The 22,709-nt window shown below is 35.3% G+C and overlaps 1 protein-coding gene across 1 annotated transcript in view; it reads left to right on the top strand.

Moving 5' to 3' along the window:
- The window catches only part of ABCD2 (ATP binding cassette subfamily D member 2), a 55,253-nt gene extending 32,944 nt beyond the window's left edge, over positions 1-22,309 (top strand). Inside the window, exons 7-10 of the mRNA XM_037139709.2 lie at positions 7,189-7,334; positions 10,594-10,678; positions 15,245-15,370; positions 18,808-22,309. Of these exons, the coding sequence (XP_036995604.2) occupies positions 7,189-7,334; positions 10,594-10,678; positions 15,245-15,370; positions 18,808-19,027 (577 nt within the window). The 3' untranslated portion in view covers positions 19,028-22,309. The remainder of the gene's footprint in view (positions 1-7,188; positions 7,335-10,593; positions 10,679-15,244; positions 15,371-18,807) is intronic.
- The last annotated feature ends 400 nt before the right edge of the window (positions 22,310-22,709 follow it).

Below are 22,709 nucleotides of genomic sequence, written 5' to 3'. Positions count from 1 at the left end.
GGAAGTGATTCTGAATTTTACTTAAAGTAAATTAAAAGTAGCTAGCGTTTCTCTTTTGAAAGCTACTAATTATAAGCAATCCGTTTTGTTGTTGCTTTTACTATGTATGTTGTATGATTCTCCTGATGGGCCAGAACAAGTAAGCTAATAACTTTCTGATATGGTCATTGATCTACTTGAAATATTTTGAAGATAATTTAAATAGGTCTATATATCTAGAAAGGAAAGTTTAGTAAAGGGTACTTTAAGTGCTTATCGATTATGTATAACTTTGGTAGAACTAGAAAAACTTGAGCTAGCTTAAAATGTTAAATTCCAAGCCTGAGAGTTAGAAAAAGGATTGCATGCAAATAAATCATATAAACATTGGGTGTAGGGCCCCCCATTTCCTTGTACTTTCAAATAAATTCTTGATATAGCCTTTCTAGAGGATTCTGTGGTAACTTCGACTTCATAATATTTTTAAATAATTATATATATGTGTATATATGTATATATACATATATGCACATATATATAATTGTTCAAATACAGTTTACCCCATTTTCCATGACCGCTTCTCTCCCCACCCTACCTACCTCTCTCCATCCTTATCCACTTTGGCTTAGTCCATGGGTCCTTTATCCATGTTCCTTAACAATCCTTTCCCTACTTTCTTCCATTATCTCCTTCCCCACCCCCCCGCCCCAGTTACTGTCAGTTTGTTCTTTATTTCCATGTCTCTGGTCATATTTTGTTTATTTGTTTGTTTTGTTGATTAGGTTCCACTTATAGGTGCGAACATATGGTATTTGTCCTTTACTGCCTGACTGACTTTACTTAGCATAATTCCATGATTCCGGTTCCATCCATGCTGTCATGAAGAGTAGGAGCTCCTTTCTTTCCATTGTGTAAATGTATCACAGATTTTCATCCACTTATTTACTGATGGGCACCTAGGTTGCTTCCAGCACTTGGCGATTGTAAATGGTGCTGTTATGAACATTGGGGCACATAGGTTCTTTTGAATTAGTGTTTCAGGATTCTTAGGGTATAATCCCAGCAGTGGAATTACTGGGTCAAAAGGCAGATTCATTTTTAGTTTTCTGAGGAAATTCCATACTGTTTTCCACAGTGGCTGCACCAGTCTGCATTCCCACCAGCCGTGCACTAGGGTTCCCTTTTCTCCACATCCTCTCCAGCACTCGTTGTTTCTTGCTTTGTTAATGATGGCCATTCTGACTGGTGTGAAGTGGTATCTCATTGTAGTTTTAATTTGCATCTCTCTTATGGCTGGTGATACTGAGCATCCTTTGAAATGTCTATGGGCCCTCTGTATGTCCTCCATGGAGGAGTGTCTGTTCATGTCCTTTGCCCATTTTTTAATTGGATTGTTTGTCTCCCTCAAGTGGAGCCATGTGAGTTATTTATATATTTTGGAGACCAAACCTGTGTTCAAGATTTCAATGGCAAAAATATATTTTCCCATACAGTTGGTTCCCTTTTCATTTTGCTGATGTTTTCTTTAGTTGTGCAGAAGCTTTTTATTTTGATGAAGTTCCATTTGTTTATTCTTCCCTTTATGTCCCTTGCTCTAGGGGATACATCAGTGAAAATATTGCTGTGTGGAATATCTGAGATTTTCCTTCCTGTGTTTTCCTCCAGGACTTTTATGGTGTTGTGACTTATATTTAAGTCTTTTGTCCATTTTGAGTTTATTCTGGGGTATGGTGTAAGTTGGTGGTTGAGTTTCACTTTTTTGCATCTAGCTGTCCAGATCTCCCAATGCCATTTGTTGAAGAGGCTATTTTTACTCCATGTTATGCTTCTTCTCCCTTTGTCAAGTATTAATTGACCATAGAGACTTGGCTTTATTTTTGGGCTCTCTCTTCTGTTCCATTGACCTACATATCTGTTCTTATGCCGGTACCAGGCTGTTTTGATTACTGTGGCCATATAATATAGTCTGATGTCAGGCATGGTGAACCACCCCCCCACTTTGTTCTTCTTTCTCAAAATTGCTGCAGCTATTCAGGATCATTTATGGTTCCATATACATGTTTGAAATGTTTGTTCTATACCTGTGAAGTATGTCGTTGGTATTTTAATAGGGATTGCATTGAATCTATAAATTGCTTTGAGAAGTATGGACATTTTGATGATGTTAATTTTTCCAATCCACAAACAGGGTGTATGCTTCCATTTATTTGTGTCTTTCTTAATTTATTTCTTCAGTGTTGTGTAGTTTTCTGAGTACAGGTCTTTTACCTCCTTGGTTAGGTTTATTCCTAGGTCCTTTATTTTCTTATTGCTATAGCAAATGGGATTTTTTTCCTGATTTCTGTTTCTGATATTTTATTGCTGGTGTACAAAAACGCCTTTGATTTCTGAATATTGACTTCGTATCCTGCTGCTTTGCCAAATTCGCTTATTAGATCGAGTAGTTTTTTGCTGGGGTCTGTAGGGTTTTCTGTGTACACTGTCATGTCTCTGCAGATCATGAGTTTTACTTTCCTCCTTTCCAATGCCTTTTATTTCTTCTTCTTTTTATTTGGATATATATATATATATATATATATATATATATATATAATTTCTTCTTCTTGTCTGATCGCTTGGCTAGGACTTCCAATACTATGTTGAATGGAAGTGGTGAAAGTAGACATCCTTGTCTTGCTCCTGATCTTAATGGAAAGGCTTTTAGTTTTTGCCCATTGAGTATGATGTTGGCTGTAGGTCTCTCATATATGGCCTTTATTTTATTGAGGAATATTCCCTCTATTCCCACTTTGCTAAGTGCTTTTATCATAAATGGGTGTTGTACCTTATCAAAAGGTTTTTCCACATCTATTGATATGATCCTGTGATTTTTCTCTTTGCTTTTGTTTATATGATGTATTACATTTACCAATTTGCGAATATGGAACCATCCGCATCCTTGGGATGAATCCCACTTGGTCGTGGTGTATGATCTTTTTAACATATTGCTGGATGCAGTTTGCCAATATTTTGTTGAGGATTTTTGCATCTATGTTCATCAGCAATATTGGCCTGAAGTTTTCTTTCTTTGTTGTGTCTTTATCTGGTTTTGTTATTGGGATTGATGTGGACCTCATAAAAAGAGTTTAGTAGTCTTCCCTCTTCTTGGATTTCTTGGAATAGTCTGTGAAGGACAGGGGTTAGCTCTTCCTTAACAGTTTTGTGAGATTCTCCTGTGAAACTATCCAGTCCAGGGCTTTTGTGTGACGGGAGTTTCTTGATTACTGTTTCAGTCTTGCCAGCTGTTATCAGTTCATTTAGACATTCTGCTTCTTCTTGGTTCAGTTTTGGAAGGTTATATTTTTCTAAAAATTTGTTCATTTCATCCAAATTTTCAAATATCTTGGCATATAGTTGTTCATAGTAATTTATTACAGTCCTTTGTATTTCTGCGGTATCAGTTGTAATTTCTCCTCTTTCATTTTTTATTGTGTTTATTTGGGTCCTCTCTGTTTTTTTCTTGATGAGCCTGCTTAAAGGCTTGTCAGTTTTGTTTATCATTTCAGAGAACCAGCTCCTGGATTTATTGATCCTTTGAATTGTTCTTTTAGTCTCTGTGTCATTTAATTCTGCTCTAATCTTGGTTATTTCCTTCCTTCTACTTGCTCTGGGCTTTGTTTGTTGTTGTTTCTCCAGTTCTTGTAGGATTAGGTTGTTTATTTGAAATGTGTCTCTCTGTTTCAGGTAGGCCTGTACTGCTATGAACTTCCCTTTCAGGACTGCCTTCGCTGTGTCCCTTAGGTTTTGGACTATTGTGTGTTCATTTTCATTTGTTTCCAGAAACTTTTTAGTGTACTAACTAAAAGCTACTCATTGGCCCTGGTGGCCAATTTTTATTTTATACTACTATTATTATTACCAAATATTAATTTAAGATATTGTCACATTGTATAAATGCTTAAGATTATGTGGATAAAAAATAATTGTGCATCCTTATTGTATTTAAAAAATATATATGGTTTGACTGGAGAGGGGAGGATAAAGAAGAGGGTAGGAAAGAAAGACATGGGGATATTGTAGAAGAAATGTGACCAGAAATTGTGTCGCCACTTTGGAAAACAGTTGGGCAATTCTACAAAAGGTTAGGCTAGTTACCACATGCCCTAGCAATTTCATTCCTCATTGTATGTCCACTATTCATACTAGCCAAATAGTGGAAACAATTGAAATATCCATCAGTGGATGAACAAATTAATAAAATGTGGCAACACATACAATGGAATATCATTCAGCCATAAAAGGAATGGAATACTGTTATATGATGCATTATGGGTTAAACCTGAAAACATGGTAACAGAAAAAAGACCTTCACAAAAGACCACATATTGTATAATACCGTATATATTAAATGTCCAGAATAAGCAATTCATGGAGACAGAAAGTATATTCGTGGTTGCCAGAGGCTGGGAGGGGCTGGGAGGAGGAAAGAACTGGGCGCGGGGGGGGGGGGTCCTGCTGTTGACTATGGAGTTTCTTTTGGGGGTGAAAAAATATTCTAACATTAGACAATAGTGATGGTTGCATGAGTTTGTGAGTACACGAAAAGTCACTTGATTGTACAGTTTAAAGGGGTAAATTTGTGATGTGTGGATTGTATTTCAATTATACATATGTACATTCATATGGTAAGATGTTTTCATTGGTCTTTATAAATAGGAATCTGTGTTTATATTTTTAAAATAAAATATAAGTACTTTAATTTTCATGTATTAGTTAAGTTTGTTATTACAATAACTTTGTGCTATCTATTCTTCAACTAAATCATTTGCATATTATAGGAAATAGGTAGCAATTGGCCTACAAAACACATTTTGTAATATTTAAAGTCTTCACCTCTCTCTCTGTCTCCCTCTCTCTCTCTCTCTCTCACACACACACACACACACACACACACACACACTTTTTTTTAAGTTCAGTAATCTTAAATCTTCATTCTTACCACTTTAGGCTGTATTTCCAAAAAGCAATAATAGTCTCTAACATTACCATAATACAAAGATCAAATTCATGAAAATTAACATTGCCATAATAGTATTATCTAAACACACTTTCATTGGCTTGCAAACTGCCCCCCTGCAGAGAGGGCAAGGAGAGATGGAAAGAGGAGGCAAACCAGTCCAGATTGGTAGGTAGCTGTTTTAATAAGCAAGGACACTTACACGCAAGTACTGCCTTGGGCAACTGTAAGACAAGTAAACTTCTGCTTCTTCCTGCCCAACAGAATCCTAGGAGTTTATGCTGAGGTCTTAACTGGGTTTAGCCATGTATACCATCCAGATGGGCTCAACAACACATTGTTCTCTCAAGGCCAGATCCTTGAAGAACTGCAGCTGGGACCCATGGTCAGAGCAGAGCAGAGCACCCAAGGGCAGCAGAGGGAGTGAGGAGCCTCTGATTGGCTCAGGTCTAACTCATGAGTCAACCAGCGCTCATTTCCTCTGGATGATCTCCCCCAACAACCTCACATGTTCAAATTTTGCCAATTCTCGTAACATAATTCTTCGTAATAACTTGTTTTGCTTGAATCAGCATCATACGCTTCACTTTGAGTTGCCAAGTCACTCCAGTTTCTTTTGGTCTAAAAGAGTTCCTCAGCCTTTGTGTTTTACAACATGGATGTTTCTACCAGTACAGTACTGCTGCTGTTGTTTTTATTTTTATTTTTTAAGGAATTCCCTCACGTACGGTTTTTCTAATGGTTTCCTCATGATTTGATTCAGGTTACAGTTTTTGTGTGGATACTATCTGTATTAGTTCCCAAGATCTGCTGTAACCCAAAACTTGATGTACTGCGTTTTATTTAGTAAATATAAGCAGATAAGTACGTATTTTCTTATTTTGCTTTTATTTTACATAAAAGTAGTACACTGCAGTCAGCCATCCATACCCACAGCTTCTTCATCTGCAGATTCAATCAACCATGGATCAAAAAGATTTTTTTAAATGTTATGCTGTAAAAAAAAAGTTATGTTGTTATGTTGTTGCTTATGAGTACTATTTGTTATGCTCACATTGGTACTGGACATGCACATTTGTTTCCTTGTAGTTACTTTCTAAACACAGTTTAAACACCCAGTATAATGGCTATTTATATAGCATTTATGTTGTAATAAGAATTTCAAGTAATCTGGAGATGACTTAAGGTATACAGGAGGATGTTTGTAGATTATATATGCAAATACTATGCCACTATATAAGTGGCTTACCCATCTGAGGATTTTGGTACCCACAGGGAACCAGTCCCCTGAAAATATCGGGATGACCGTGTAGGTCAGTTGTTCTCATGTAGGGATAGTTCTGGCCCCCAGGGAGCAATATCTGGAGATTGTTTCTTGTCACTACTGTAGTGGTGCTACTAGCATCTAATGGGTAGAGACTAGGTATGCTTCTAGACAGCCTACAATACACAGCATGGCCTGCCACAACAAAGAATCGTGCAGTTCAGTGCATCCATATTGGCACCATAGAGAAACCCTGTTGTACATCTATTTTTGTGGGTTTTTCAACTTAACAATATCTTATGGATATCACTCCATATCAATTAAGAGATTTGTGCATCCTCTTTTATAACTACATAGGGTAGGTATTATAGCTCGTTGAATTTATCCACTCTGTATGAGCATTTAGGTTGTTTCCAATATTTTGCAATTACAAATAATACTGCAGTGGATAACCTTATGAACTTTTTGTTGTTATCACTGTTAGTATTTTTGGAAATATATTTTTAAATTCTTAGAAGGGTGTCAAATGCCAAGTGATATATTCATTTGCCTAATCCCCTCCAAAGGGTTGTAAGATTTTATACTTTCACCATTGTATGAGAGCACCTGTTTCTCCATGGGCTGGAATGAATTGTCAGGCCAGTCAAGCATGAAACTCAGGGTAGTTTTAATTTGTATTTCTCTTATTACGAATGGGGTTTTTAAAAATGTTTTGTTTGTTCACATTGCTGGGTCAAAATCCTAAATTTTGCAGTAAATCTTTACGTGAACACAACAGTATATTATCCCACCATATCCGAGAGGAAAAGACTCATCACTAGGCAAAAAATGTAATCCTAGGAATGTGGTGTTTAAAGTCCACTGTGGAGTTTTCAGTCTGCCAGGATGTCACGCCGACTAAACTAAAATGACTTTATCCTACAGTTTTTGTGTGCTTGGTGTTTTATAGGCCGTACATGTCACTCGGAAGTCTCCGGGATCAAGTCATCTATCCTGATTCGGTGGACGACATGCACCGTAAAGGCCACACAGACCATGACCTGGAATGTATCCTGCACAATGTCCACCTCTACCACATAGTTCAGAGAGAAGGAGGTAAGCTCCATCATTCCTTTTTAAAAGCATTTAACTTAGATCTTTAAAAATAAATGGGTGAATTCTCTGTGGTTTAATTTGAATACATGCTATTATTGGAACATAAGCACACAAGGAAGGATGGAGTGTACAGCTTTTACTGCTTTTCCATTACTGACATTCTCTTTTCCACTTGTGCTCTATGTCATGCAGCTCGCTGGACCTTTTATTAAGTCTGCTGCTGGCAATTTAATACAGTTCTTTTTTGTATTTGAATGTACCAGTGTCCCTGAGGCCATTGTTGATCTAGATATGTATAAAGTGTGTGACAGAAATATTTTCCTGTCAAGTTCTCAGCTGACATTAAACAATAATTCGAGAGATAATTGTCACAGAACTTCTTTTTTGTTTTCAGGCCCACAGTCTTACCAATCAATTTTTTCTCTCTTAAGCAGCATATAGAGAATTAGATAACACATGGAAACTTCTGTACTATGGTTCTTCAGCATAAGATATTTTTGAAAGAATAGGAATAATAGTTGTATATATGAGCTTAAAAAGAATTGCTTTGGAAGGGTCATCTTTTCAAATAACTTGATAACATATACTTTGATAGCCTAGAAAACCTACTGAAAAAACAAGCTTGAATTCTACGTTTCATTTTGCATGGATTTTATGTTCTATTCCTAATGCTTTTACATTATCAGAAGAAGCAATGTAGTGTAGTAACTAAGCATATGAGCTTTGAAGTCAAAGTTCTGTTATTAAATCTTAATTAGTACTGTTCTCCGTATCTTCAACTGTAAAATGAGAACAAATGTCTATGCTATAAGGATTCTGAGAACATTAAATAAAACTGTGTAAAGCATTTAGAACAGTGACACATAGTCAGTTCACAAGGATTAGCAGCTAATGTCACTATGACTAATTGTAATACTGATACTGTGGTATTTTGCCTTTAGGGATATTTGATATTTTACATAGAATTTTCACATATATTAATTTATCTGAACCTTACAAAAAGCAAATGTGGACAAGGGCGATGTTACTATATTTGCTTTCATGGGGTTTGTAACACCATTATATACAATGGTGGAAAGCGGGTTGTCTTTCTGTTTCACGTGGTCAGCTCCTTCCCAGTGTTAAAACCACACCACAATGCATGCTGCCTGTTAGTCTTGGGTACGGTATTTTGGATAAGTCTGATACCCAGTAATCCAAGAGGAAATGTCTGATAACCATAGGATAATTTATTTTTTAGAAGTCAGCAAGAAGTTCTAGAACTGTTTATAAGAATGTTCCAACCTTAATAGTGTAGTAGTAATTGTTATGGTTATTGAGTGCTTCCTATGCAGAATATAACATGAAGCAATTTCCATTGTCAACTTATTTAATATTTATAACTTCCCAATGACATAGGTTTTACTAACCTTCTCACATCAGTGAAATCCAGAAGTTTGATACATTCCCTAGGGCCTGTAGCAAATGGTGAGTCAGGGACTCAGACAGACCTTACCTGAAAGTCCGTGTTCTGTCCTATGCTGTGACACTGTGCTATGTTGTCTGCTGGTGTCCTGGACACTAGTAAGAATTGCTACACCCTTATACATCAGAAAATTGCAAGGAAACACACTTTACTTGCCTAATTTTTTAAATATGCAATATGTTTTCATTTATTTATTTTAATTTTAACTGTTCAAGTACAGTTTTCTGCCTTTTACTCCCATCCCAGCCCACTGCCACCCCCCAGCCCCCTCCCTCCCATTTCCACCCCCCTTGTTTTTGTCCAGGTGTCCTTTATACTTGTTCCTGCAAACCCTTCCCCCTTTCCCCTGAAACTCCCTCCCCTCTCCCCTCTGGTCACTGTCAGCCTGTTCTCTATTTCAGTGTCTTTGGTTATATTTTATGCAATATGTTTTTAAATGAAGCGAGAAAGCACTTCCATTTGGAAGGTCATCACTTACTTTAGAAGAAGCCTACTAGTATGGAATTAAAAGCCAAGTTTTCATTCCATCAAAGAAGTTACAAAATAGAAAGTACAAGTGCTAACAAATGGGCATGAACCAAAGCAGTTTGTGCATCTCCGGGATGCAGGAGGACCGTTCTCCTATCCACTGTCCTAGTCTCCTGCAGTCAGCACCTCAGAGGTAATGATGTGACTTAGGGCTCTGATTCAGGTGCTCTGAGATTAAGCAGTGTTGCCTACTCAAACTTTTGGGTTTAGTGAGACAAAGGGCATGACTTATTTTAATATGTAAAGCTGAAATTTCCTTTGACCTAAATACTTTTATCTTCTCAATTGGAAGGTGGGGTCTCTTATAAGCCCATAATATTTCTCTACCATGTAGAAATCTGAACCTATTTTTCAAATCCTCATTTATGTTTCATAAATGCCATATAATTTAGCCATAAAGAAAAATGTTATGTCAGCAGTTTTCACTAGATGCAATAACTTCAAATCAGATGGCATTTTGAGATTTGTTTCCTAATATAAAATAATAAGAATATGTTTTTAGATAGATAGAAATTTCCTGGAAGGAAAATGACACACACAATTCTGCAGCTTGGTTTTTTTGTATAAAATATATTCTAGATACATTTCTATATTAGTATATGTAGAGCTGACCTATTTTTTAAAAATAGAGCATTGGTTTTGGAAAAAGTATCCAGCAGAAAGTCAGTAATTAAGAGCAGTAAGAGATGGCATAAATAAACTGTAAAAGCATGAAGATAGATCTGCACATAAATCACCACTCTGATATCTAGCTGTGTAAAATTAGACATGTCAATTTTTCCATGAGTTTCAGTTTATGCATCTATAAAATGTGACTAATAATATCTACTTCATATGGTTGCAGAATATATAATGAGGAAACTCGTACCACTTAAATGGCACATGGGAGCCATTTAAGTCCCTGTTTTACCCTTTGAAGACTTGCGATAGGCCTCTGCAGATCTGTTAGCCTTTGCTCCCAGAGCCTGCAAAATAAGTGTAACTATGTCAGCTCTTCAGAGAGATTCTGAAACAAATTGTGTGTCAACATTTAGGATTCTTAGAAGATGACTTGTCAGTCAAAGGTATTCCCATTAAAAAATAGCATATCGAAAACAAAATGCTTATTTATACCCAAGGCTCTCTAGCTTATCCAAGCATAAATTCTGTAAAATACCTGATTCTTTGTGTAAATCACTCAGACTTGCCAAGGTCACCTGTCCAAACTGTAAACACTGTAACAATTAAACAAATGCTTTATAAAATATATATCTTTATAATTTTAAGGTTGGGATGCTGTTGTGGACTGGAAAGATGTCCTATCAGGAGGAGAGAAGCAAAGAATGGGCATGGCTCGGATGTTTTATCATAGGTAAGTGCGCTGTTCTCAGGAATCTGCAATCTCACTGTTGTGACCCAAAACCCTTTGACGAGATTCCATGTCCTCATCTTTAGTTCAAAAATATCTTACTGAAAGATGAACACTTAGCCTTTATAGTTTAACAGTGTTGTTTTTTTAATGTGACAGAAATTTCCAGTCTTTTTTCTACTTCTCTTATGTGACTAAGGTGAGATGACAAAATTAAATTTTTATGTATTCTAAGTTTGAAAGTAGGATCAGTATTAATTTTAAATTGAGAATACATAACCGCTATCATACTGTTGTGAACACAGTAGCTACGCATTCTGAATTAAATTGTTAAATTCAAACTAAATTACCTTTTCAGCTACTCAGTAGCCTAATAAGTTTAGTAAGGTTCCCCTCCTTGATAATCAGAGATGTAGCCCATGGAAAAGGGTGCTAGCTAGCATAGGTCTTAATGGACTCAGATAAAGAGGGATTCAGAGAATAATCGCTCTTGATAAAACTTTTTTCTTTGCAACAAGCTTCACATTCATAACCTTTGCAGTTGAAAGATACCAGGTACAGGACATTGGAAAGAAAAAGTAACGCCGTTCTGATGTATTCCTCTTGTCTCTGTGAAAAAAAAAAATCTCTCTCTCGCTCTCCTCGCCCCCCACTTTTTTATCTTAGCTTTCTAGCAATGAGAACCCGAGTTGTATGCAGAGCAGGAAGTTTTCAGAAAAGCATTACTCACTTTTAGTACTTACGTCTTAGTCAAAAAAGACCAAGAATCACATACATGAATGCACGAATGGACCATAAACTGGGGCAGATACAGTGCTTCTGAAGGAGCTGCAGTGGAAGCATTAATACTTTTGTAGGAAACTTTAAAAATCTGTTAGAAGAGTAAAATATCTCAGATAAGCCTCATTAAACATTTAGCACATAGTTGGCCCTCATTTGGTAGCTAGTTGGCTACCAATTATTAAAAAACAGAAAAACTTTGTATTGTAGAGAAACATCAAAACCTCAAGAAACAAGAGGAAATTTTAAGATGAACCCATATTCTCATCATACTGATTCAATTGGTCTAACATTCTGCCACATTTAATTTATCTATTTTTTAAGTATTCTAAAGTGAATCCCAAACATTGTGACATTTTTTTCCCTTATACTTGGGCATCAATCTCTGAAATCTTAGGACATTTTCTTACATAATACCATACCATAATTGTACCTAATAAAGTTAATATTAATTATTTAAAGTCGTAAAATACCTGGTTCATATTCCAAGTTTATCATTGAAAAAAGCACATAGCATTTAAACAAGTGCATTAAAATATAATTATACATTCATTTCATAAAAGTAGAAAATTTAGATAAATAAAAAAAGAAAAATCTGTTATTAACTATAGCACTTAAAATCTTGGAATAGTTTCTTCTCAGTCTTGGTACACAAAAGTTGATCATCATCTTGTTTTTTTATTGTAACTATTTTAATAAAGTATATTAAAATTTATATCCCTCTTTTATGTGTATTATTATGCAATAGCTACCCAGGTTTTTTTTAATTATTATTATTGATGTCAGTTTTTATGTATCTAATGCACAGACCTCAAGTGTATATGATTCAATGACTTCTGCCAAATGTATAATACATTATATAGCCAGTACCTCAGTTAAGATAGAGAACTTCTCTGTCACCCTAGAAAGTCCCTCATTCCCATTTCCAGTCAAATCACCCATAATTTATGTTTTGATTTCTATCATCATAAATTAGTTCTTTCTGTTCTACAACTTCATATAAATTAAATCAGACAGTATGTATTAACTTTGTGTCCAGCTGGAATTTTTGATGGGAAAAATTACTGTGTTAATAGCATGGCATTTGCAATAATGTACGTGGTTAGTTTAAAAATATAGCTAGCAAAAAAATGTGAACCAAAATTTGCTAACTTAGAATTTTCAGTGAAGTGTATTTTGTAATGCCCCTTTCTCAGATAGTGTGGTAAGATTCAGGTATAAACTTTATGGTTTGACATTTATAACCAGCTGTTACCCACTGTCATCACCCTGAATCTTTCTCAGCCCTGTCCGTAAATATGCAGTAACATGATCACCAGCATAGTTGGTGAAATGCAATATGATGGAATGTGAATGTTACCACAAATTTCTCACTGCATCAGTTTGTTAATAAAATAAACTGTGTAATAAAGAGCAGGAGGCCTTAATGAAAGATGCCAACCCAAAGAGATTTCAAGTACCCATAACTTGAAATAAATAGTTGATACATGCGTATCTAAAATATTTTGGATATAATGTAAGACGGAATAAAGATACAAATACACACCAGTGGAAAGAAAATTTAGTGATCGTGAAGATGATGAAGTTGTTGAAAAGCAGAATCTATTGAGAAAAATGAAATTAAATGGAAATATTACACCCAGTGAAGGCAAAGTATAATGAGACTCCCCTCATCCTATGAGGATGCCTGCCCTCATCCTTAAAGGACTAATAGAAAGATTTGAATTGCAACGTGAAAGACTTGCTAAAATGGACAACTTTGGCAGGGAGTATTACGTATCACAATGGTATACACTTTTTGAGAGGATTTTTAATGTTAAAAGAATAATCAGTATGGTCTTGTCTTAATGGGGATAGACTACATCTTCTAGAAGGTTCGCTCATCTGATGATACGCCAAAAGAAAGAGAAAGGAAAATCTGACAAACCCTATTATCTAAGGTTTTATTTAGTTTTATCAGTCCCAGATGCCAGCTATTGCCTACTATATTTAAGTACACATACACACACCGTCATGCCAAGGCAACAGAAGTGTACGATTTGTCTTACGTCTGCTGGACTAGGGGTTGCTATGACAACAGAGCGTGAGATGCACACTTCTTTCTCATTCTAAAATGGCATCTCTTCTCTGTTTAGCTCAAAGCATTCTGAAAAATTAGACACAATACAATATCTAACCTAATTACTAAAGAGATTTACAAAAAATTTTTTATCCAAACCTATCTTTTTAAATTTTATTAATTCTTTAAAAAAAATTTAAATTATAATTGACATATAGTCTTGTAGTAGTTGCAGGTTTACAACACAGTGATTTAACCTTACAAAGTGATCAAAACAGCAAGCCTAATAACCATCTGTCAACACACATAGTTATTATGATGTTATTAACTTTACTCCTCATGCTCTCCATTATATTCTCATGACTTATTTTATAACTGGAAGCCAACACTCTCTCTTATACTTCTTTTTCTGTATCCTCTCTTCCACTTAAAAACAAATTATCCATAAAACAGTGATCAACTCTGAGATAAAGAAGTAATGCTTAATATAAAGCCGGAACAGTAACCAAAAGCTAAGCAGCAAAACTGTATCTGTCAACGTCATAAGGAACCTGCAGTGACCTTTTAGTTCTTTATTGGAAAGCAGTTATTAAAGTCAAATAGGGTGTTAAAGTTGACTTAACTCCAGGATCCATTAGCCTTCACTATTCCCCACCTCCCTCCCCCACCCCAGCCCCAAATAGATAACAGGATCTTATTAAAAAGCGAATCCATCATAGAAAAGCTACTTACAATGCTAAGTAATTGTTTATGCAGAATGAGAAATCACCAGTGGTTTCAATATGTATCTTTTCATTGCCATTTATTTTAAAAAAGCCATTATCTTCATGGACAAAAATGTCCTGTAAATACTTGATACTGCTTTCCAGCCCTGAACTAAATAATAGCAGCACATAAATTAACCTTTGGTCCTATTAACAAAGCTAAGTCATATATTGCTGAGTACTGAATACATATCTACACTCCAGACCTTGAAAGAAGACAGGTAAAGGAAAAAGAACTATAAAAGTAGGGAGTAAAATGAAAGGAAGAAGTGAAACAGAAGGAAATGGTGGTGAGTGACAGGTCCCTCTGACAGTAGTAGAAAGTCACTTCCAGGGTAAAAACTGAGCTAGAGAATCAAAACTGTTGAGTACAACCAAAACAATATTTGCTCGTGTTTTCCCCTAAGAGTCTGATTGTGAGGCATGGTCACAGTATTACCATGTTAAATACCTTTCTAAACTTGTCAGAGTAAGCATACTTTTGCAGAATCTTATAGCAGTGAGTTCCATGAATAGTGATTAGGTACTCACATCGTTGATAAAATTATCTTCTTAGTAAATCTTTTTCTAACAATGCTGTGGCTTGTTTGATAATTGGTTACTGTATTGTATTTTTCATGTAATTAGTCAGGACCTTGTCACCAAGAATGAACTTGCCTTCTGCAGGAAGTGCCCTCAGTGACTGGCCTTATCTTTCCTATGCCTCGTGTTTATGATTCTGCATAACAACAAAGCTTATGGTATTGTGGGCAGGCTTCAGAGAATCTGCTGAAAATTTAAGAAAAATATCATATTCTACTCCAAAAAGAGGGGATAACTGCTCTTTTGTTTTATGATTCATCACCTTTAATAATGTCACAGACCTTTTTGCTTCTTTAAAGTTAACTTTGTAATTCCTATTGTTCAAATAAAGGCATATCATTCAAATAGGAAAATCATTAATTTATCTGTGTTTATTTTTTAAAGACCAAAATATGCATTACTGGATGAATGTACCAGTGCTGTCAGCATTGATGTCGAAGGGAAGATATTTCAGGCCGCGAAGGCAGCCGGAATTTCCTTACTGTCTATAACACACAGGCCTTCTCTTTGGTAAGTCTTTCCCATGCAAATCTGTGATAGATGGTTTTCCTTATGCTTCTTAAAGAATAACTTTTCTAAGCTTTTGACTATGGAGCATAGGGCATTTTACTATTTTCTACCTGTATTTTGTTAAGTCGACACTAGTAGTTCAGATACCCCAAAATTAGCATTCATGTGCTATTTGAAAACTATCACCACATTCCACTAATCCCCAAAAGAAGTAGAAGAACTTGAGGACTTTCTTATACTGAAACTATTCGTAATTCTATGGCGTATACTAGGAAAGAATATACAAAGGTGGGCAAAAGTAGGTTTACAGTTGGAAGTACATGAAACATAGTTTATCCTTTTGAGTTAATAAATCTATTTAATAATCATAACCTGAATATCTGTTTCTTTTTAAAAAATTTATTGTTGTTCTATTGCAGTCATCTCAAGATTTTTGCCCTCTTCCTCACTCTGCCCAACCCACCCCCCCCCACTCCCAGGGTCAGTCCCCACACTGTTGTCCATTTCTGTATAAACAGTTATAAACCTGCTTTCGTCCACCCCTGTGTTTACATGATTTTGCATCATCCTTTTAGTTTGTTTTCCAAAATTCAGGAAAAATTCCAAAGTAGATATTGTCTCATATGGAATAAGTTGAAGGAAACACAGGAGGAAAAAAAGCTTTTTTGTTGTTTATTTTAAGGAAAAGTAAGTGAAAATGTTTTATAAATAATATCTCATAAAAACCTAATGGGATGTCCCATTTTTAAAAAATAAGGCCATCTTGCCCTGACCGGTGTGGCTCAGTTGGTTAGGTGACATCCAGCAAATCCAAAGGTCACCAGTTCAGTCCCCAGTCGGGGCACGTATGAGAAGCAACTGGTTGATGTTTCTCTCTCACATCCATGTTTCTCTCCCTCTCTGTCTCCCTCCCTTCCCTCCTTCTAAAAACAAATAAATTAAATCTTTAAAAATAATTAAATTTAAATAAATAGTGCCCAGTCTAAAATCCCTCTACTTATTCATTGATTTCAGCATCATAATAGTTACTAATGGAGATTCAGCACCTATTCTGTTCCAGAGTCATTTTCTTTAAGCCTCATAACAATGGTAAGGAGTATAGTAGTCTAATTATTGCGACTGTAAAGAGTCAGGAATGCCAGAGGAACAAATCAGAAAATCTCTTGAACCCTTTCTGATATGAATTCATCGTTCACAGACATGCTTCCTAATTGATCTCATGTTGGGATAACATGGAGTCACCTGTTAGTGCCGGTGTTTTCTGATGTCCGTCAGTGGTTCATTTTGCTATGCTGTCACTTAGCTCCTTATTTAAGTAGGCTAAAGAGTCATTAAAAGCAGTCAGTCATTTCTTCTCATTAAAGAAACAAATAGATTGTTGTTGTTTTTAGCTTTACATTTTAGAGCAATGTTAGGTCCACAGCAAAATGGAGAGGAAGGTACAGAAGTATCCCATGAACTCTGCCCGTACACATGCATCACTGCCCCATAGTCCACCCACCAGGGTGGTACACGTGGATGCAAGGTTGGCAAGGCCCAAGAAAAGTTACAATGACTGGTACATGTGGATGCAAGGTTGGCAAGGCCCAAGAAAAGTTACAATGACTGGTACATGTGGATACAAGGTTGGCAAGGCCCAAGAAAAGTTACAATGACTGGTACATGTGGATACAGGTTGGCAAGGCTCAAGAAAAGTTACAATGACTGGTACAGTGGATGCAAGGTTGGCAAGGCCCAAGAAAAGTTACAATGACAAAAACAAAATTACATTTTCACTATTATTTCTTTTTTTCATATGACATTCTTTTTGTCTTTCTATTACTTTTGTTTGGGCTCTCATATGTTAATAGCAGCATTTTCACATTTTCCCCCATGACATAGAAATACATTGTTTCAATTTAATTTTTGTGAGGTCCAACCTGTTGGGAGGTCAAATGTTTAAAAACTGAAAAACCTAAACACAGAAGATGATTGAAAGCATATAAAAAGATCATTAATCCCTGTCACGTGTTATCAAACACTTGAACTTCAAACCTTGAGCTTGAAAGTGGTTTTAGTCTTTTAGACATAGTTTAACCTGGCTTACTTTTCTCATCTTACAGCATGTTAAAACCATCTAACCAGAAAGGGATGAAACTCAAATGTCTATCAATCGATGAATAGATAAAATATGCAATATCATACAATAGAATGTTATTCAACCACAAAAACTAATGAAGTATTTTGCATGTTACTGCTCTATGAATTTTGAAATTATTTTGTCAAAAACAGGAAGCCAGCCATAAAAAGGCACATATTATGTGATTCCATATATATGAAATGTCCAGAATAGGCAAATCCATAAAGAGAAAGGAGATCGGTGATTGGCAGGGACTGAGCAGAAGGGCAAATGAGGAAGGTCTGCTAATGGGTATGGGGTTTATTTTGAGGGTGAAGAAAATATTCTGGTATTGGGTAGTGGTAATAGTTGCATGAGCTCATGAATGTACTAAGAATCACTAACTTTATGGTATATTAATCATATCAATTAAAAAACATAAAAACTACTAAAATAAGCCCACTGATCCTAGTAAATAATGAGCTAGTAGTAAATAATGATGAGAGCTTAGAGAGGAATAAGAAAAGAGGAAAACTATAAGGGAAAGACAGAACTCAGGAGACCTGAGAACATGGGCCATGTCAGCACAGCGGTAAGTTCAACAGCTCAGCCGTGTGAGGCCAGCTCTGCCAGCATTGCTCTCCCCACTCATCCCTGCAAATTCCAGAGGCCGGTGGCCTCAGCCTACCTTAAGGAGAAGATGAATTTTCTGCTGCCTCATAAAAAAAATCATCTCTATACCTCTTTGAAGTTCCTAATTATGAACCCAAGCCATGAGAAAAGAAATTAAATTTCATGGAGGCATAGAAGTGTTTTTAAAAGATTTCTATTAAAGAGTTTTTTTTAAGAATGTTTTAAATGTTTAATAATTGAAAAATGTTTACTTACGTAGAACAAGTCATTCCTAAAGGATGGTGTATTAACGAATTGGTATTGTATTTTCTTCACTTTTTTCAGTTTTTTTCTTTACAAACTTTAGAATATTTACTTTCCCCCCTCAGCTTCCCTTTCTTATTCCCATCCTAGCATCCCTTATCTTTATTCAGGAGCCGTGCTGTGTTATGAAGATAAATTAAGCAGATACAACAGTATGTTGCAGTTCACATGCATTCATAATATGAAATAAATTTAACATAAGCAATAGAATTTGCTAGAGATGAATGACTTTCATAGTAAAAAAAAATGACAAAATTTAAACTTTTGAAGGATTTTTGAAAATCAAATGTAAAATGGGCATCTGACTTAAAATGTACTTTTGGAAATCAGTGAGAATGGTAAGCCTATAACTGAAATGGCTTTTCACAATTATTGCTAATGTTATTTTACTTTGATTATGCAGGAAATACCACACTCATTTATTACAGTTTGATGGTGAAGGAGGTTGGCGCTTTGAACAATTGGACACTGCAATTCGTTTAACACTGAGCGAAGAAAAACAAAAGCTAGAATCTCAGCTCGCTGGGATTCCTAAAATGCAGCAGAGACTCAATGAACTGTGTAAGATTTTGGGTGAGGACTCAGTGCTGAAAACAATAAAAAATGAAGATGAAACATCCTAATTTGCTTCGACACGCTTTAAGAGTTGAATTTTAGGTAAAGGCTCAGAGACACTCTGTTGTAGTGCATGCATTGTGTTAAGCTAAGCACAAAGAAAACAGCAGCAAGAAATATTTTCTAAGATTTTAGCATCAAGAAAATATATAATCTGACCTTTCAGAAGAAAATAAACAAATGCATTATGTAAGATTAGTCATTATGGCGTGTACTAATTCCCAGTGAAAGCCTAATTCACCTGTAAAATAGGATGTTCTGGGTGAATTCATGAAGAATGCCAGTTTACTATGTGTATGCGATGTGTCTGAAGTTCATAACAAATATGGAAGAGATCTTCAGAACAGAACAACTTAAGGGCAGCAGCATTTGGGTTGAAATCAGGTGCATAAAATGAGAAGTTTGAGTCACATTTTAGTCTGTGATTATTAGGTTTAATAGCTAAAATTTAGGTTCATCATTACTGGTAGTCAACTAAGCCTGTGTATGAAATAGCTGACAGTTTGATAAATAATTTCAATATGAAAAAATTTTTTGAATGGCAGTGGTTGAAAGGAAGAAGCATGGCTGAATATGCGTAAAATGCCATATTTTTAATTTTAAGTTCTGACTGTCTTAGTGTGAGTACATACCAAGTTAAATGTTTTAATGAAACTCTTACATATTTTTTAATAAATTCTTTCACTTTAAAAAGAAAATTGCCAGTACAGAAAAGCAATATCCAAGCAATGTTTGTTTCAGCCTGTTACCCGTGGCAGCATCATCTATTGCAGCTTCTGCCCAGAAATACTTTGCTTGTTTTTGTGCACAAAGGAGAGTCTATCGCATTTTTCAAATAGCAATATTATAATAGAATGTAGGGATTCTCTAAATCCTACTAGTAATAACATGTAGTGGAATAGTACTTTATAGTTTGTAATTCCCACATCATTTCATTTTCATCCTTGTGGCAACCTGTTGAGACAGATATTATTTTTCCTAGTTTGCTTTGAAAAAATTGACACTTCGACTTGCCTTCATTATGCAGTTTATTTAGGAACAGATCCAGGAATGAAATGTAGTTCTTCCGAACCCCTTGTTCAGTGCTATTTCCACTACCTATTCCCCTTAAAATCTGACTGGGCCATAATATCAACAAGAGTTAGGTGAAGTGTTGAAAAAAAATAAATCTGGTAATGTTAGTGTTAGTTGGTCACTGTTTACAAGATGCAGAAATGAAGTACCAAGTGGAAAAGTCATCAATTGGTCTGTTGTTTAAAAAAAGCCAAGAAAGTTAGCAAACCTTTCAGCAACTATGTACTCATGATATTAATTTACCTCCACAGATGACATTCAAAGGGGGAACTAATCGTGTTGTAGGTAAATTTAATATTTATTGAACATGATGAGAAAGAATCTGTATAGAATAGTCATGTGAAACAAATCTTACCTATTCATGTGCCCTGGAGTTTGAAACACAAAAGCCAGGACAGGCGTACATTTTCATTTCTTACTGTCTATAACACCATGCTGATAGGCTAGGAAAAAGGTGGGAATGATAGTTGTTAGTGGTTTCGAATTTTATTTGCATATTTAGACACAAACACAATAGTTGCTAAGTCAGCAATCCTCAGACTTTTCAGGGGGTAGAGTACTTGGAAGTCATTTGTAATGATTGTAGAACATCATGAAATGTTCAATTTTGTTATGCTCACTAGGATTTTAAGCTATATTGATAAATATAACTATGTGAAGGAATGCAATATAAAATCCTAATTAGCATAACTGTCTAAGATTTTCATTTAGTATTGTTAGCTACTCATTTATTCATTGTCGGTTGCTACCACTTTCTTCAGAAAAGCAAGTCAGGTATCACAGGTTTAATTAATGCATGGAACCAAAACTTAAACTTAATGAAAATTGTCCATTAATGATAACTTCTATCTTGGCAGTCATCCATTTTATACTGCTGTTGGGAAAAATCCGAGGCAAGTATCTTAACTTTTAAAGGTATAAAAAGAAAAATAAAAAATTCTTATTTGAAACATGTGCATAATTTTCATGATTTGAAAAATAAAGCATTTAGGACCTAATATATTGTTTTCAAAATTTGGAAAAATGCCAAAACAAATATTATACTTGCAATTAACCCTTATTTGTGTATTCTACCAATGATCTGAAGTAAAGAAGACTTATTATTTATAATGTACAGGAGTCAAGGATGTTTGAAATTTCATACTAAGAACTACATATACTGTAATGGAAATGTTAAAATTGTAAGAGGAACATAGTTTCCATGAAATTTTTCTGCCTATTTATTTTCTTCCAAGACCAATCCTCTAACTGGGAGGGAAAAATATCTGTCATTTGAGTTTCTAGTTATGTACTATATACCATTTACCATATTTTACTATTCTTATGTTTTATAAAAACATGAACAAGATTGAGAAACTAAGTAGCCATCTTTGAGCATAAAAAGGAACAGATGAGGAAAGGAAAAAGAAAGGATTTTTCAAACTACTTTTAAACCATGTTATCTATTTGCCCAATAGATAGATTGGGCAAATCTATCTATTGACTTCTGTTTTGTTTGTCTGTCAAAGAAAGCAACAAGCAATCAAGCAATCAAGCAAAATGAAGCTTGGTTTTTGTATGTGTGAATTTTTTGGTTAACTTTTAAACTGGGAAAGTAAGTTGCGTTCTGTGAAAAGTTTGCATTGCATTTCTACAGCATGTAGTGTCATGCCCGCCAAACCTGCATTTAAAATAATGTATGTTCTTGTAAATAAGATATTGTGTAAGCATCTCTTTCTAGTAATCTCAAAGACCACCATAGATCTTGAAATTCAACCCACATTTACATATGTTTACAATGGAAGTAATTTTCCCTTGACAGGAATTTGGTTTGTGTGTCAAATTTTGTTCTGCCAATGAAGGTAGAAGTGGACATGTTAGTTTTTATTTGTGATTTGGGTTCCAAATATAATTTTATGTTTGGCAATAGGCTAAGCCTACTTAAATCTCTTTGGAATAGCTTTTTGATTTCATAAGCCTAGAAAAAGTTTTTACACATTGGTAACCGAATCCAGAGAATGTTACACCCCTCTGATATGTGCATGAAATGGGCGTAGTTGTTAAACCAGTGATTGAAAAGGAGGCCTTTGTTACTTTGTGGGCAAAAAATTGTCCTCATTTAGAAGTGGAAAGTACTTTCACATGAATCAGGGCATTTACAGTTCTGCTGATACACATTTAGGTATGTCAAATATGTTTTAGAGTTGGACTTGTACTGTTTACCACATGAAAAATTTCCGGTGGATATATAAAATATTTTTATTAAAAGCAAATTTCTTCTTCGTTGTTGGTGCCTTTCCTGATGAGCAAGTACAAACGTGACTTTACAATTTTTAATTCGAAATTTTCAAAACCAGTTATCTGCACTTATAAGCAGGGGTTGTGTTAATAACAGCAAATGAGAAAAATGGTAAAAAAAAAAAACATTATGTAGCTAAACTAGAGTGCATTTGTGTGTGAGCATATCCTAATATAGTCTCCATCTAGTGTGCAGTTACTTGAGCTCAACATTCCCTGTGAATGTCTTACTCAAAAGAATTCTAGTGCTTGAAAATGCCCTATTTCTGTATTTTAAATGACTCTGTTGGGCATCTGTCTACATACACCTACCTCAGTTATAAGTTGAACGGTGCACAA

Source organism: Artibeus jamaicensis, unplaced genomic scaffold (genome assembly GCF_021234435.1).
Source record: "Artibeus jamaicensis isolate MK-2021 breed Jamaican fruit bat unplaced genomic scaffold, CSHL_Jam_final contig_233, whole genome shotgun sequence".
Taxonomy (NCBI): domain Eukaryota; kingdom Metazoa; phylum Chordata; class Mammalia; order Chiroptera; family Phyllostomidae; genus Artibeus; species Artibeus jamaicensis.
The sequence above is the reverse complement of the archived record's forward strand: the minus strand, read 5'-3'. Positions and strand labels throughout refer to the sequence as shown.